We start from the raw sequence: 16878 nt of genomic DNA, 5'->3' as shown, positions 1-16878 counted from the left end.
CCAGCCTGCTCTCTGTTCTGGGATGACACACGCCACCAAGGCAAGGCCTAATGAAGTCCTGGATTCTAGTCAGTCCTATATAGAAAGTAGCATAATGTTTAGAAAATACTTTATGAATCTCTGTGGTGTAGGAGATGTCAGTGTTTGCCCTCCTAATTGGAGCTGAGATATAATGACCCTTTATATAACCAAAGATAATTGTCTAGTCAGTCCTATATGCTCAAACATAGATACTCAATGCATTTCCATAGTGAATCATGGCTTAAAAAAAAAGTTTTATTCCATTTTTCACCTTTTTTTAACTAACTAGTCACAAGTACATTCATGTCAGATGCATTTACAGGAGGGAAAAGAGGAAGAGTAAACATGCCATCAAAAAAATCCCCACGGAGCACTTCAGTCAATGTCAGGCATAGTTTCAGCAGGAGTAGTTCGGCAAGAATGTGCACAGTAACATCATTTGACATTGTCAAAAGCATGAGAAAGGAAAAGGAAGGATTAACATGAATTCTCGATGAAGCCTTTGAGGTAAATTATTAAACTTTTGCCCAGTTCCAATTTTTGTGCTGCTCAGAAACCTTTATGTCTTAGTTGCTCACCTTTTACCTGTAGTGACTTGCTTGAAAGGGGTTGGATCAAGATAACAGAAACGAGTTTGTTTGTCCCACAATGACACTGAGAAGGGCAGAGGATAAAGAAATAATCTGTGAGAAAGTACCTGTCATGCTGTCTACTTTTTCATCTTTAAAAAGATATATTTATCAACCTTCACAGTGTAATCTGAAAGCTGGGATGCCTGAGAAGGCCTGCAGCTTCTGTTTTCAATTTCTGCCTTTTTGTGGTTTAATCCAGTAGAATTTAACCATCAGTGAGAGAAGCACCTGTCCTGTGGACAAGAGAGCAAGCAGTGGTGCAGGCAGTGTAAAAGACAGCACAGAAGACATGGAAGCTCATGTATTACTGAGTCAGGAGCCTCATCCTTATTTTGAAGGATGAACCCTTAAGAGCTACGTGAGGAGCTACATACAGCGGATAGATTAAACTGAGCCTTTCTCATGGCTTAGGCTGGATTTGAACATAAAATTGCACCACAGCATCCTGCTTAGGTGATGCTGTTTTCTCTAAGATTTCCTGGTCCTGATGGGCTTTTACCATGTTTATGGTGTGTTGGGCATTCCCCAGAGTGATGTTTGGCCCTGTCATTTCAGGGACATTTGTCAGACTGGGAACATCTGCAAGAGCCCCAGAGTGTCAGTGAGTTGACTGGGTGTTGTGAGATTGGACAGAGGTCTTGTATACCAGGTAGCAGACTGGAACAACCAGGGATAGGACTCGCTGCCAGTGATGAAGTGAGGATTAGAGCAATGGGTGAGGGAGGTTGAATGTTGAGTCTTTAAACCGACTTATGTTACCAGGAAAAGCTCACTTCTCAGCCGAAGTCAGGTAAGAGCAAACATGAAGTGCTGTATTGACATCTGAATTCTGGCTCGTGCAGGGGGTGAAATCTGCTTTCCCTTCGATTGAGGTGGGGGCTTTTACTCTGTAAGACAGAAGCATTTTCCGTTCCCTCCTGCTATCTGCTTCGGCAGTCCTCAAATTGGGTGCATCTCTACACTGGCCTGGGGAATACAGCAAGTGATTAGAGTCCAAACCAGCACTGGTGTGAGCAGGCATGTTGTGTAGGGATGCCTTAGGCTGGCCTCCGTGTTCTGGGGCTGCTGATCCAGGAGGCTGGGCTCTAACAGGAGCCACTCTTCTGGTAAAAGTCACTGAAGTAGCCAAATCTCTTCCAATAGTCTTAAAAAAAAATGTAAACTCGAGAACATACTGCCTAGTAATGGTTTCACCAGGACTGTAAATACTGTAACTGTGCACACCACAGCATTTGATGCACCTTCCTATATTCCCTTTCAGCTTTTTTCCTCATGTCTATCTTTTAGCTGCATCATTTATACTTAGAAGATCATTCCTTTTGTGGTCCAAAATGGTCCTGAAGGTCCTGTTCAGAATCATTCTTTGTCTTGCAGACATGACCGACCTGTTCTGCTCCTCAGACATATGTACTCGGATGTATTACAACATTCATTTCAACCTAATTTTCATTCTTTAATTTCATTCATTTCATTAGTTTCCCTATGTAGGCTGCTTGCTATCTGTGGTGTCACCGACCCCTGTGATCACAGCACAGTGGCTCCTCTTTCCATGGGGCCCTTGTATCCAGGGGTGCCGGACTACATGTCTGCCTGCTTGATTATTGTCCATTCAAAAATGCTGCAGTGATAAATGTTAATTTTGGATATGTGCACTGACGTGTCTCCTCGAAAGAGCAGAGAGGAGTATAGCGTACTGGAAGAATGTTTGCTTCCATTTGAGTGCTGAGGTCCTGGTATTCAGAGCGCAAGGAGGAGGGTTCCTGGCTCAGTGGTCTCTTTGCCCATTTCTGTGACTATTTGCTTGTTTGCTGAGAAATGATTTACAGCCCATGTGAGACACAAACATCCTTTTATCACGCAGCTTGTATCACCCTAATGGAATTCTGTCAGCTGAGGATGAAATGTGGACTAAGAAAGCAATTATAGAGTGAATCTCCTAGCTGCAGGAAGAGCTGAGAGATGGGGACAGAGTGCCCAGCTGGAGTAATTTCCTGTCCGACTGGCCTCTAAATCTTGCTGGGAAGAGATCACTTTTCCACCCTTGTCTAATATCATCAGCTCCATTCACCCTGGCTCAGGACCCTGTGAAGTGCTAGGCATAAAAGGAAACATTTGCAATTTGTGACTTCTCTCTTACTGACCTAGAAATTACTGGAAAAGGGGAAAACAAGGCTACAGACCTTCTGTCTGATGGCTCTCTAGTGTTCCCTTTCTTAGCTCCTGGTTGAAGGAGAGGATTGACCATTGCAATGATCAGCAAGGAGGAGTTTCCCAGCCTGGACTATTGCTTCCAACATGTTTCTCCACCTGTAGCTCGCTGCTTTGGCTCCAATTAGGAGAGGAAAACCACCACCTCATGATCTGCTAGCAGCCTTCCCCAGGTATGCTGTTGATTTCTGGAAGGTCCCAGTTATATAGTGAGACCACAGTGAAATCCTGCTTTTAGCTTTCCACTTGCTTGGTTCTCTTTGGTGTGACTAAAATCAACTTGACTCAAATTCTTAGTGTGTCTCTGCTCTATTGCTCATGAGACTTCCAAAAATGTCATGCACAGATTTTGTGCAGTTTTCCCAAGAGGATGGGCATTCTGGGGAACCATAAGCCTAAGGAGATATATCAGGTAGATACAATTAACTTGTGCTCAACTCTTCCCTCTTACTCACACATGATCTGTTGTTTCAGAGCTCAGTTGCTTGTGTTCCTTAGCTTATCTGGATCTAACTGGAAAAGGAGCTTCACAGTGGTTTTTGAAAGGTCATCATGCGGGGCTAAGCATGTGGAGGTGAAGGTCAGAGAACGCTGAAGGAACTTAGAAATAGCCAAGTCTCCATCTTCTCAGCAAAGAAGCCAGTTGCTACCTGAAAATATTCTGGCCCTGGAGGAGGCAGGGGGTGGGCACAGTGCTAAAGAGAAGTTTTAGGTCTGGCCGCTGCATCTCAGAGCTGTTGTAAGGGCCAGGAGGAGCCTGGTACTCAGCTGCTGCCTCCCGAGAGTGTGAGCCCAGCTGAGTGTTATGGACTGAACTGAGCTCCACACTGTATCCCAGTTGGTACAGCTGGAGCTGAAACATGTTGGTCAAAGGCTTGGGAAGCAAGCAGGGTGGGTATAAGGGTGGGGGAATACAGAAGGTGCTATGGCTGTGAGGGTTTCTCAGGAAAATGATTCTTCACCCAAGGGGAGCATTGTGCTTGGGAGAAGAGATGGTCCCTGCGGTAAAGATAACAAACTGGGAGCAGTTGAGCCCTATTATCTTTATCACTAAGATCTCTCTTCTGCCTGATGGCAGCGTAAGGTGGCTGCTAGAATAGATGTTTCTGTCTGTAACAAGCTACAGAACTTTCATCTTGAGCAAGAGAGAGCTTTCATCTTCCATCAGAAAGGGCAAGGACTGAGGCAGCACCGGCGCAGCAGCTTTACCAAGGGTACGGTGTGGTTGGCAGGAAAATGAGTCAGCCAGCACAGCAAACTGGGCTGCGACACTGCCGACTGTCAGCCCCGCTTGCTTCCGAGTCTGGCTTAGCAAGTGTAAAACACTGATGGTGCTGTTCCTGCCTGTTATTCATGGCTCTGTGCTCCCATTCATCAAAGATTTTCCTGGCTGCTTTCTGCAATTACAAACCTTTTTTTTTTTTTTAATTGTTTTTTACCTTACAAAAGTCAGACCAGGTTACACAGGGCGTCATCCAGTTTGGCCTGGAAAAACTTCCAGGGATGGAGGCTGCACAACCTCTCTGGGCAATCTGTTTTAATACTTGACGATCCTAATAGGGAAAAAGTTTTTCCTTTGACATGTAATAATCTATACTTCCCCCCCCACCCCCCGATTAAAGTCCTAGATCAGCATGGATAAGACTTCTGGCATTGCAGAAAGGTCATCTCTGCTGTCGTCATCTAGCTGTATAATAATAAATTCAGTCTCCCAACTATAATTTGAGATTTGCAGATTAGCAGAAGTCTTATGATCTGCCTCTTTCCTGGTCTGCTGGAGGCACTGCTAAAAATAGAGTAAGTCACAAAGCTACCTGAAATGGTATGAGCCTGAACAGTGGTAAAAATTAATCTGCAATGAATGTTGGTTCTGGCTTGTTTCCAAAGGAGTGTTTTTGGATGGCTTGCTATATATTGGAAACTGTTTGGTAAGAATTAGTTGGCGAACAGATGAATCAAACTGACATTTCCATTACCAACAGGAGATCTGTCTGCGGCCAGAATTCATGGAGAAGGATGCGGGATGATAGTAAGACTTTTCATTATGTTTAATATTGTCAGAGACATGAAATAGCTCTTATTATTCATCTCCCTGGGATGGTAACGTATCTGAATATTAACACAAAACGAGAGATCTGATCAAAACCCACTGACCCAACAAGACATTGATGTGTATTTTAATCACTCTCATTAGGGCATGGAGAAAATGTACTCTTCACAATAAATCTGCAAGAAGCTCAGATCTGCATTTGTCAGTACAGTACTTGGGTAGATCAGTGCATGTTCTGTCCTTGTGTATTCTGTCCGAAGTCCTTTGGGATCCCACAGTGTCACTCTTTGTCCTGGGAGAGTAGCATTAAGGCCCTAGGGAGATCTGTACCTTGGTCGTCTGTTTGTGGTTTGAGAATAAGGGTCAGGGGACGACTTGTTGGACGCTTGTTTGCCTGTCAAGACTCCAAGGGCAGCAGAGGGCCCTAGGGGAGGGCTCCAGCTCATAGAAGCATACGGATATAACAAATGGAAAAGGGTCTGCAGGGGCAGTTTTCACCTTGGGAAACGACGAGTGTAGATTTAATGTGAAAAGTTGAATTGGAGCGCGCAAGAGAAACTAGGTATATAAATGTATAGAGAACACATCATGGGAAGGGATTAATGGTAATTAATGGCACCACCCAAACCCTTGTGACTCAGATTTCAGTACAGATGATGCCAATAATTAATATAAAGATGTTGACAGTGGTCTAAAACTAGTTCTGCTATATTTTAAGTCATAAATCAGAAGGGCTGGTGGACTTGTTCTGCAGAAAGGGTTCACTTTATGCAGGGATATTGTTATTAACAGTACAAAGGGGTAAGCATGAGGTCATAAAATGTATGATTCAGTGACTGATTTTGACTGCAATTATGCATTACAGATATTAATGAGATGTCTGAAAAATGAATTCGCAATGCATATAGATCTAACCATAGTAAAGGGCCCTCCAAAACAGTGCCACAGAAACTTTGCCATTTATCTTCTTTATCCACTGATGCAGATGTGAATTAAGTTTCTCCAGGCTCATTAGCCTGTGGAGAGCTCCTGTCTAGATGATGTCCCAGCACAGTGCTGCTGGGAGAAGAAAACTCCTCAGGTTTTCCTGTGGTGGATCTGATTTGCAAGTGATTCCAGTGCAGGTTGTTTGTATGGCTTCTCTCTGCCTTCTTTTTTTTTTTTTTTTTTTTTGGTTGTTGTCAGATGTTTGTTGTATTGTAACGGTTTAGTTTTTGCAGCACAGATCTTATTGTTTGGTCTCTTTTACTAGAATACTATCTGATCAGGGGAGTTGAACCAGTTGACCTCCAGAGGCTCTTTCCAGCCTAAATTATTCTGTGATTCAATGACCAGCATGGATCAGGACCAAGTTTAACATAACTTATCTGCTGTAGAATCTGTTCTGCCAACTGAAGCCTACCGAGCCACAGCAGGGTGAATATTAATAGGTTGCTTATTTAATGCACTCAATCAGTACAAACTACGGATTGCTTGAGGCTGGAAAAAGTGTTTCATGTCCTCACACTTCTGACTAGACACCTGCTCCTGGAGATGACATGGGGAAAGACAACCTGTGCCATGGCTCTCGGGTCCTCAGGTTACATGCAGGGATGAATACACAGCAGACAGCGCGTGTTGCTTGAATAAGTGTAATATTAATGAATCTCTGGATCTGGGTGTGACTGGAGAATAGCAAATGTAATGCCTGTAGCTAAGAGAGAAAAAAATCATTTGATCTGGTATTGGGTCTTCAGACTTGAAAGTGCGTGTTCAAGGAAAAAAATAGAGTTATGTAGAGAATAGATGGAATGCAACATAGATTTATAGACTAATTTTTCACTGTGTGTCTGATTGCCTTCTCTGCCTGTCTCTATACAAGTGAAGGTGATAACATTTTGGAGAGAAGGCTTATTTGGGCTAAGGAGCAATGCAGGCATGGTGCAAATCAGTATGAATTGTCCAAGAAGAACAATGGCTGAATCTTTTTAACTGTCAGAATAATGGGACTGTGTAATTGCCTTTCTGTCTGAATACCAGGCAGCAAGACCTTAAGTCTTAAGACAGAGCATGCTTGTAACAGGACACATTTCTGGCAAGCGCAGGGTGCTATAAGTGAAAGCAAAAAAATTGCTTTCAGGCCCATGTAGTTAAGATATTGCTGTCTTATTTCTGTTATGCTGACTCAGCTCTGTCACCCTCTAAGGAGAAAGGCCCTTTCTGCAGGTGTAGGCGTTCAGCCCTCACCCTCCTCTTACATTAGGAGTGGGTGACTATAGAAAAAATAGACTGGACACAGAAAAGCTCTCCAGAACGGTGGGAAGACTGCTCTGTTTCTCTCCCTAGCAAAACTAAGTAAAGAAAGCTAGCAAGGAAAGCTAAGGCTTGTAAAAGCATGAAAGGACAAACAATGGGAATGCTCAGGAAAATAAGTAGAAAAATAATGCATTTTTCTCCTCGTAGAGAAATCGGAGAAGGTGGCTCAAGTACTGGAGATGGTCACAAAGGTGCAGATAGTCACTGAAGAGCAAACCATTTTCATGGAGGTAGAGCTGCCTTCAAGGTACAAACTCAGCAGAGGAAAAGAAGGAAGCAGGGAGTCTGGAAAAGACAAATGCAGCTGGTATGCCCTGTTGCTTTTTTCACAGGTTCCCTGTTTTTGATCACTTGGGCTGCTGCAGCAGGTAAGGCACTGGGGACGGACATGTTCTGGGTTTTGATGTATTTGTCACATAGAGACCCGGGAAGTGACTGTTTCCAAGAAGTGTCAATGATGCTCTGAAAGGGGGTGGGTGAACCAGTAGGGTAGGGAAGCAGTGTCTTCCATTGGTACTGAGCAAAATGGTACAAGGACATCCCTCCACCCTCACCAGATCTTTACAAAATGGGCTCCAAGGCCAACCCTGTGAGCAGAACCTGATGGACAAACTGTTGTTCATCCAGTGCATTTTACTGGGTCCCAGACAGGGAGGAAGGAACTCCAGGGACATTTTCCTCTGTGTCCTCCATGACCAGCTGCCTCCTTCCCCTGGGGCAGGCTCCATAGCAGCTGTCGCCTTATGGGGCCTTTGCAAGGGGTCAACCTTTCAGCATCATTGTCACGAGAAGGCGATGTGCAGTTGTTAACACACGTGAGCTGGTCTGTCAGCTCAGTCATCTGAGGTTGGGAGAGATGGAGGTCACAGACCTCTACCTGTTTCACTGGTGGGTTGGTGAGTTAGGGACATATGGCACATTTTGCACCCTGGCCCCAGTTACCTAGCATGGAGACCTGCTTGGGTGCAACTGCAGCTGCCGACCTCTGTGTCCTGGGGTTCTTCACATGTAACCCAGGGCGCAGATGGGCAGGGGAGGGTGTTTTGCTGCATACCCAGGTCTCATCCCGGTCTGTATTCTGATTGTTGATCGATTTGATGTGCAAAGCATTTTTAGACAAAAAGAAAAAAAATCAATAAAAAAGAACAGGCACAATTTTCTAACAAGTAATGTTATTTAATGAATGATATACTCTAGAAAATAGAAACTACCCAGATGCTGGTTGGTTGGTCTGTTTGGGGCTGGGAGAAGGCCCTTGCTTGGACATACAATGCCTTCTCTGGTTTCTTTTGTCAGCATTTGTAGTTGCTGGAAACAAGGAAACGTCCATACATTGAAAGAGACACCAAGGGGGCAATTTTTTTTCTAAAAATGTGGGAAGTATGCAGGTTGTCTTTCCACCCTGTCTCATTGGGCAAGTGGCATGAAGGGCTCAGTGCTCACCAATATCTTAACAGATGATTCACACCTAAAAGGGATAGACTCAACCAACGGTACCTACCACAGTTCAGTCCTCTAAAATCATCGGCGACTTCTCACTTTGTAAATCATCCTGTGGGCTCTGGTGTTATTGGACTTCTTTCTGGGTGCTTTTCTGCACGTGTTGTGTCTCTTCCCTCAAGGTCTGGCTGCTAATTCCAGGGAATATGCTTTTCAGAATGTCACAGTACACCATGTACAGCTCTGGGTCTAGTTTGGGCTTGGGCAGAGATCGGGAGTTGCAGGCCTGTTCAGTGACCGAGTGCTGTATCAAGTAGATGTCGCTGAAGAGCGCGGTTAGGATCTTGTGTGCAGCTTTGTAAGGGTCATCTTCAAACTGCACCATCGCCTTGAGCTCCGTCAGGGTATAGCCATTGTAACGCTTGCTGTCTTCAGCCAGGGGCTGCACAGTCTCACCAATGTGTCTCACTTTCCACTTCAGGCATTTCAGTTCTTCTTTTACATCCTCTAGTTCTTTCTCCATGGCTTGGAATTCCTTCGTGGTTATAAATCTCCTGCCAAGGAAAGAAGTGGCAGACACAGTGTGGAGTTCAGCGGCTCAGAGGAGTGAAATCAACCCAGCTTGCCTGGGGTCGGGCTGCAGAGCCTGAGGTTTGGGAAGGGAAACACCAGCCGTGTCACTGAATACCATCCCCAGCTCTGATCTGTCAGGCTTCATGGTACCAGCAGAGTTTCTCTCTGCTGCTGTGGGCAGAGATGTGCTTTCTCATTTGGAAGGAAATGAGGCACTTTAAAGCTGTGCTCTGTTAGAGGAGCTGAGGTTGATAACCCGGCCCAGGGATGGTCTGTAATCAGGTCTGGAGAGCTAAATGAATGTATGGAAAATACGGTATTTTGCTTCTTGGATAACAGGGTTTAGTGGGAGCACTGGGTAGTTACTGGAAAACAAATACCAGGAACATCTAAATCATAAAAGATATTCAAATTTTTTTATGAGGGGGTCTTAATGACCAAGTTGAGTCATTTGAGGACTTAAACATATGTATGGTGTGGATACATACCGTTCGTGATCAGGATCTTCCAGATCTGATTCAAAACCCTTTCCTGTATTCTTTAATCCAGTTTTAGAATAGCCAGGAGACTGGGAACTGTCTTCAGGAGCCGTTGTTGCTGGAGGCCTTGTGCTTTTCCTGGTTGGGGTCAGTGTGTGATCTGATGCTGAAGCTTGTACGTTTTGTGCTGTGTGAGGACAAAAGGTGTAGAAGGAAGTTGCATTGATCCCTGGACTGACTGGTGAGGAGTCAGAGTATTGCTGTGCCTTGGCTGAGCTGGGTGTTAGACTGAGCCTGGGGCTGGCTGGGCGAGATACTGGAATAGTCCTTGCTCCCAGTGGGCTGGAACACGATATTGCTAAATTTTCATCTCTTTGCTCAAATGGTTGAGGGTTTGGTGATTCTCCCGGGGCCAATCTAGCGATGGAGGCGATGTCCAGCAGGGTTTGATCCTGAACCATGGAGATCTGGCTGGTCGGTTCTGATGAAAGTGAAGAGCTGCTTGATATGTCGCTGGAAGAGCTTGACGTAGCGAATGGGGGTATTTTCTGAGCATTATGGTCACTCCTGTTCCTCTGCGTGCTAGTGACATTTAGAGCTGGGTGTTGTGAAGCCCTAAAGACAGACAAACACACACTTTTTCCTCTGAACTGGGCTAAAGGCTCATAAGACAATTTTAGGCCTATTTGGGACAATTTAAAGCCTGTTTCCCATAATTGCATTTCCCCATAGGCTGATTAGCTTCTCATGTCTGTATAAAACCCTCTGCTCCTCATGACCGAGAACAAAGTGTTTGAGAATAAGGCACGTAAATTCAGGACCGGTTCCTCCCTGGTGCCAGCTAAGCATTTATCAGCTCTCATCAGTGTGATAATCACTGGCACATCAGTGCTCTCTTTCCCAAAAGTCATATAGCTCTGCGAGAACCGGGGATTTGGTGCAAGGGGAGGACAGGAAGGGAAGAAAGCTACTGGCATATTGACAGTGACAAATCCCAGTAAGAACGCAAAAGGTTAAAACCTGGCTTGCAGGTTGCCACAGCGCCTGCCCTCGATCATCCCTGCAAAGGGTGAAGACCTGCCTTCACCCTGGGCCCACAGGCTTTAGTCTCCTGGTAGCTCTGCATGCTCACCCAGTAAATTAGGGGATGAATAAACAGACAAGATAAAACCAGAAGGGCATGACGGAATGACATCACTGTTCCTGTGGTGACATCACAGGACATTTATTTTATACGGTGCTGTGTGTTGAGGATTCTTCTTTCCCCCCTCCTAAGCTGTAGACTGCGTACAGGGGTGACCACCTATTTCAGGTGACTGGAAATGCCAACTGCATAGGCTGCCAGACTCCTCCTCCTGAATATTCTTTCCTATACTTGTCTCCTGGCTGCTGCCAGACCAGAGAGATCCCAATGCTTTTTTTTTTTTTTTCTATGGCTAAGTTCTAACTTAGTTTGGCAAGACTGATGGACAAGAGAGCAAGTTGTACTGCCGTAGACTTGCATTGTCCTGATGGGTAGCGAATGCAGCTAGAAGTGCACCTTGATGGGGAACACAAACATGCCCACTGTGCAGATCATGATTCGGGATTTCTGACAACCAAAGGACATGACAAACTTTCATAGCAATACCAGTGACCAACTGGTATATTCATATTCCTCTTGTGGTGGAAGACAGCAGAAAATCCTGGTCTGGATGGATTATACAAGATCTAACGTGTGAAGTCCTGTCCTGTTAGTACTAGTGGCTTGATTTACCTACATATTCACTTCTCCTCCTCCCTGCACCTTTCTCAGTGTTGGATGCAATTAAACACCAAATTTTTAAGGTCTGACAGAGCAGGGCTCACACCTATTGGCTTCAGTGGAGTTAATTAAGGCCTTTGCTAGATCACAGCATAATTATCAGGTTTAAATCAAATTTAGAGGTTTTATAATTGGAAAAACAGACAATAAGAGAGCTACTGCATAAAACCAGAGCCAAAAAAGAAGCATAAAATGAGTTATATAAAAGGCAGGAGAGAAAACAAGAACACACATGTCCGAGGGAGCACCCATCCCCAGAAGCTTTCATAAACTGGCTGAACAGGGGTGGAAGACAAGAATTGCCAACTAGATAGAAGGAAAAGCTTTTTCACCCTGGGGGTGCTCAAACACTGGGACAGAGGCCACAAGAGGTATTGGGATCTCCATCCTTGGAGGTATTCAGGACTCAACTGGACAAGGAATTAAGCAGCTGGATCCAGCCTTGTCCAACGGACATGCTGTGAGCAAGGGACTGGACTAGAGCCCTCCAGAGGCCCCGTCCTCCCAGTGTTATTCTGTGATTCAGGAATTCTGCCTAACTATGAAAATAACTTCTTTCCCCCACAGTTTCCCTTTCTCCTTTCACTTTTCTCCCCTCTGAGTCCCATCTCACCATCTTTCTCCTCCATTGGAGCCTTCCCCTTCCATACTGAGTTTATAGTGCCTGTTGCAGGAGAATCCCTCATCAGTAAAAAGGTTTCTAAAGGAAAACCAGTGTTGCTTTTGCAGCCCTGTGGCTCAGATGGATTGCTACCCTTTCTTTGCATAAATCCGAGGGGGTATCTCAGGCCTTTGGAAGTGTGGGCTGTGGGAGCGAGGGCAGCCTGGAGCTGGGCGCCTTTGCTGTGTTGCCTTTGTAAATTGAGTTGCTGTTTCTCCATTTCTCCTGAAAACAAGGAAGGATGGCTTGTAGCGTGTTTGGTCATGCTGTGGAGGTGTTTGTGAAGTTGGAATTTGTCACAGGCAAAGCTGATTGTTCATTTCTCGTCAGAGAGACCCAGAAACCTCGTAAACTTGTGAGGATTTAGAGCCAGAGGTTCTGGCTGAAGGAGCACGTCCCCACACGGGCGGATGGGGAGAGACCTGTCTGCTGGCTCATGGGCCGCTCTGGGACCGAGAGGAGGAGTGGAAAAGGGTGATCTTCTGGTACAAAGGACACAAAATTACTGGTTATTTAAAGCAGAGCCGAATCTCAGGCATTCCTTAATCTTCACTACAAAACCCCACATTCAGGAAATACGTTTTGCTGTAGCAAAGTGTAGGAAACTTATTCTGACAAGAGCAAGCCCCATTTTAAGGCAACTAAAAGAAGTGCATGTTGTAACTTTTTTGTTAAACATACCCATATTTGTCCTCAAATATCTTATAGTGTAAAACTATCGGAACATCAAGTAAGCAACAATCCCTACCTGCGTTCTGGGGGGAATACATAATATGCACAGTAACTGAAAGGCTATTTGGGTGCATATACAATCTGAAAGACTTAATTTCACATCTTTAGCAATGTTGGACGGGGTTGGATTTTTTTGTGGGGTTTTGTTGGTGGTTGTTTGGTTGGGTTTTCTTTCTTTTTTTTTTTTTTTTGCATAAATCCAGGATTAGCTGTAGGAGATGCAATTTAAAAGAGTGACAGAAAACACGTTTCATAACTAATCTCACTGAAATTTATATAAGAAACATTTCTAATTCACCTGTGCACTGGAGGAAACAAAAAAAGTATTATAAACTGTCTTTATTTTGCTTTCCTTTTCCACCCTTTAACTTTCACTGGCTACAGTGCTAAACATTGGACTGGACTTACTTTTATCATCGTGCTTATTTCCGAAGCAGAGGAGCTGGTTGCTTAAGAAGCAATCTGAAGCTTGTTAAAGCAAAATGTCAGTCTGGATTTTAGCAGAGGTAAATGAGGGCACAACTGAGCCCTGTAACTTTGGAGTTTGCTTGTGGGCAAGGGTTTGCCTGAAGACAGGGATGAAATTCCCATTGCTTTCAATATAGCAAGGCTGGATCTCAGTGCTGTAACCATGGTGTTTTATCAGAGGGGATTTTTTCCACCTGTTTTTATGTAGTGAATCACCATGAACTGCATAAATTACAGGAAGAATTGCAAGACCTGGAGTTGAAATCAAGCTGACATGAAATAGGAAGGTGATTGCAGCTGTCAGGTACCTCCAGCAGGAGAAACCTTGACTCAACTTTGAGCGACACTTCAAATGCGTCAAGCCCTTGTTGTCTGCCTTCTTCCAGCCCTGTGCTGCTCAGCATATAAAGCATGTTCCCTGTTGTCAGAGTGACCTTGTCTGCCGTCTGTGCCTTGCCCTCTCCAGCTGAGCTTCTGCAATAGGCTTTTTGTAGCACTGAATTTGAAGATATTCAAAAGTTGCCTGCAAATCCGACACCACTTTCCTTCTGTGGCACTTGCGACCAAGAAAAAAACAGTGGATGTTCGTTTTTATTTTTTGTGAATCATTTCCACCATGTTTTAAATCTAGAGTTCTTCTGATGATCTTGTTTGAATAGGAAAAAAATGACATTATGCTTTACGGTGAAGCACTGAGAGGCTGGTTGCATAAATCTTACTGTAGACAGCCAGGGGTGGGAGGATGGTAGAAGAGCTGTGGGATGGACCCAGGGGAAATGCCTGCAGGGTGGTGTTATGAGAATAAAATTATTTTTTTTCAAGGCCTCCTCTTTGTCAGGTGACCCTCCTAAAATGCCCACACTGCCAAAACAGTGACTATATTATTTTTTTAATGCTGAATACATTGTGAATAGTCTTTCAGTTTCTACGAGAAAAGCTGGTGTCCTGGGCCTCGGGTTTATCTGCCTCAAATAACAACCAAGGCTTTTAGCCACAGACAGTAAGAATGTGCTGTTTTCTGTTCAGGTCTTGTGTCTTCTGAGCTACCCATCTCCTCTTTGGCTTTGCCACCATACCTGTCCCTCCTTGCCTTTTGTGACATATTTATCCTGCTTCTTTCTTACCCCTTGTTCTACATTTGTCATCTGTACCTCTCCCATCTGCACCGTGGGTCGCGAGCACATTGATCTAAGCAGTGGGCTCATATTAAAGCCTACTGGTGGGAGAAGACTGGAGGAGAGGGTGGAAGTGGTATGGACACACAGATGTCTGAAATCATGTACGCTTGCTTTCTTGGGCCATAAATAACTGTGTAATAACAAAGGAAATCCTGTTGCGAAACAACTTCTATCATTTTTGTGTAGCAACTGTACACAACCGGTACATTGAGATCTCCCAGCCCTGCACATCTGAAAGAAAAAATCGAGGCCTCCAAGGTCAAAAATGACAGCAAATAGACTATTAAGATTGTTCAGAGCTTTGCAATGGAAATGCTGAATTTGGTATGAATGAAACACGGCTGGAGATCTTAGATGTATAGGGGCCAGCGCCATATGTTTGCACAGGAAGGCTGCTTGGTGAGAGCAGAGGCTGCCAATTTATAGCTACAGCTCCCTCATGCTGTTCTTAGTCCAGCTCAGGCAAGTCTAAACCCTGTTAAAGGAAAATTATAATTTAGTGACGGACATTAAATGGTTTAAGATAGAATTATCAAGAATGAATATTGCATTGCCCCAATCAAGACTCCTCTGGAATCGAGCTTCTGATGAAATTTATAATTTAAGGACACTTTTCAAAATGGATAGCTTAGTCTTGCCAACAGAGGAACCGGAGATCCTGCCCTGGTCCCGGCCTGGCATAAGGCCCTTCGTGCTACCTGCGCTCTCACAGTGCTCCTGGCCTGCTCGCAAACCTCTAATATTTTCTCTTCTAAAATCACTTGTTCAGTTGGTGTTTGTCTTTGATGATTGTTCAGTCTTGTTCTTTTATTTGAAGTTTTTACTGTTTCACTCTTCAGCGGCACTCCCCCAAAATCCTCGCCTCTCAACAAGGACCAGATGCCCTGTTCTGATTTTGTGTAAGGACAGAAAATATTCCTTACATGCTCTTTTGGTTCAAATTAGAACAGCCTCAGAGCATTTCTAAGTGAGGGCAGCTGACAGGTCCTCCAGGGAATGAAATGCTGGTTGAAGTGAGCAGCAGGAATAACTTCTGGTGATACGTCCTTGCATCCTACTGGTACAGAACCACCTTTGTGTGAAGAGTTCAAAAAGAGCTCCAAATGATCTGCTGGCATTTACTCTGCCAGTGGAATGCAGGTGGTGGGTTGACCAAGCAATGGCGAGGACTTGGTGTGTTGTAGGTGACGTGCCTCTTCTCTCACACAGGCAAGCCCCTGGATAACCAAAGGGCCAGTGTAACCTTTGTGGCTGCTCGGACTTTAGCAAAGCACTTCTCCCGTTGCCATTAACAATTCTCTGCTGGCCATGAGCCTGTTGCGTGGATAATGCAACAAAGAAGAGTGGAAGTGAAAGAAGTTAGAAACAATGTTAAGGAGAATCCTCTGATCAGGTATGGGCCAGTTATGGCTTGGTGGGGCTTGTTCCAGGAAGGAGACTTTCATCTGAAGGTTGTGAGGCTTTGTGCCATCCTGAGCAGCAGTAACTAATGTATTTTGCTCCCTAATAAGCACAACTAATGAAGATTTTGAAGCTTAAGTTGGATTAATAAGCAAACTGTGAACCGAGAGCGGAACTTCACTCATCACTTTATTAATATTGATCTGATTTCATTGCAGTAGATAACTGATGTGGAGCTGAAACTGATGTAATATTGAAGAATGGCCACTGTTCTTTAACCTGATACCGGACTTCTCGTTTGCAGTTTGCTTTTACAGCGTTGTCAGCACACCCCTGGAGGTAAGCTATGTGTCCTTTACATTGATGTACTGGGGTAGGGCTGGGCGTAGGACCAACAGCGCCTTGTTGCTGCTCCTTAGAACACCTAATGTCAAGTATTGTTATTTGTTCTTTGAAACAAAGACCTTTGGACAGTCTTCATAATGAAATAAGCACGTTTGAGCACTAGCCAGTAGCTTGGCAGGCAGGGCATTTTCTTGGGAAATATGACCCAGATCAGCTTTGTACTAATAGACATCCTCAGGCCTGTGAAAATAAAGGATGTGGCTCTGCCTGTGGAAAAGGTCCATAACTGACAACATTTTCAAGGAGCAGGAGTTACCGAGTGAGCTGATGACAACCCAAGCTGGAGAGTAGCACTAGCACTCTCATGCCTGTGCAGAGACCACCTGCAGTGACGTGAGACTGGAGTGCTGTTCCAGCAAGTCTGATGAGGGATCAGGACCCTCTGTTCTTAGGGTTATGAACATCAGGCTTCCATGAGGATGTGGCTGAGATGCGCATCTCAGCAAGACAGAGGCAGCAAATTCTATGAGGTTTCCAAATTCTAATAGCGCAGAGTCAGCAAGTCACTTCCCCAAGTCTCCCTCCTGCTGA

General features: G+C 44.6%; 1 protein-coding gene across 2 annotated transcripts in view; it reads right to left on the bottom strand.

Moving 5' to 3' along the window:
* Positions 1–262: 262 nt before the first annotated feature.
* GSG1L (GSG1 like) overlaps positions 263–16878 on the bottom strand; it is a 66249-nt gene continuing 49633 nt past the window's right edge. For both annotated transcript variants that reach the window (XM_074597840.1, XM_074597841.1), the window contains 2 exons: positions 9708–10313; positions 263–9200 (listed from right to left, as the gene is read on the bottom strand). In XM_074597840.1, coding sequence (XP_074453941.1) covers positions 8774–9200; positions 9708–10313 — 1033 coding nt within the window. In that variant the 3' untranslated portion in view covers positions 263–8773. The remainder of the gene's footprint in view (positions 9201–9707; positions 10314–16878) is intronic.

This window comes from Larus michahellis, chromosome 8, assembly GCF_964199755.1.
Source record: "Larus michahellis chromosome 8, bLarMic1.1, whole genome shotgun sequence".
Taxonomy (NCBI): domain Eukaryota; kingdom Metazoa; phylum Chordata; class Aves; order Charadriiformes; family Laridae; genus Larus; species Larus michahellis.
Note: the sequence above shows the minus strand (reverse complement) of the source record. Positions and strands in the feature narration are given on the sequence as shown.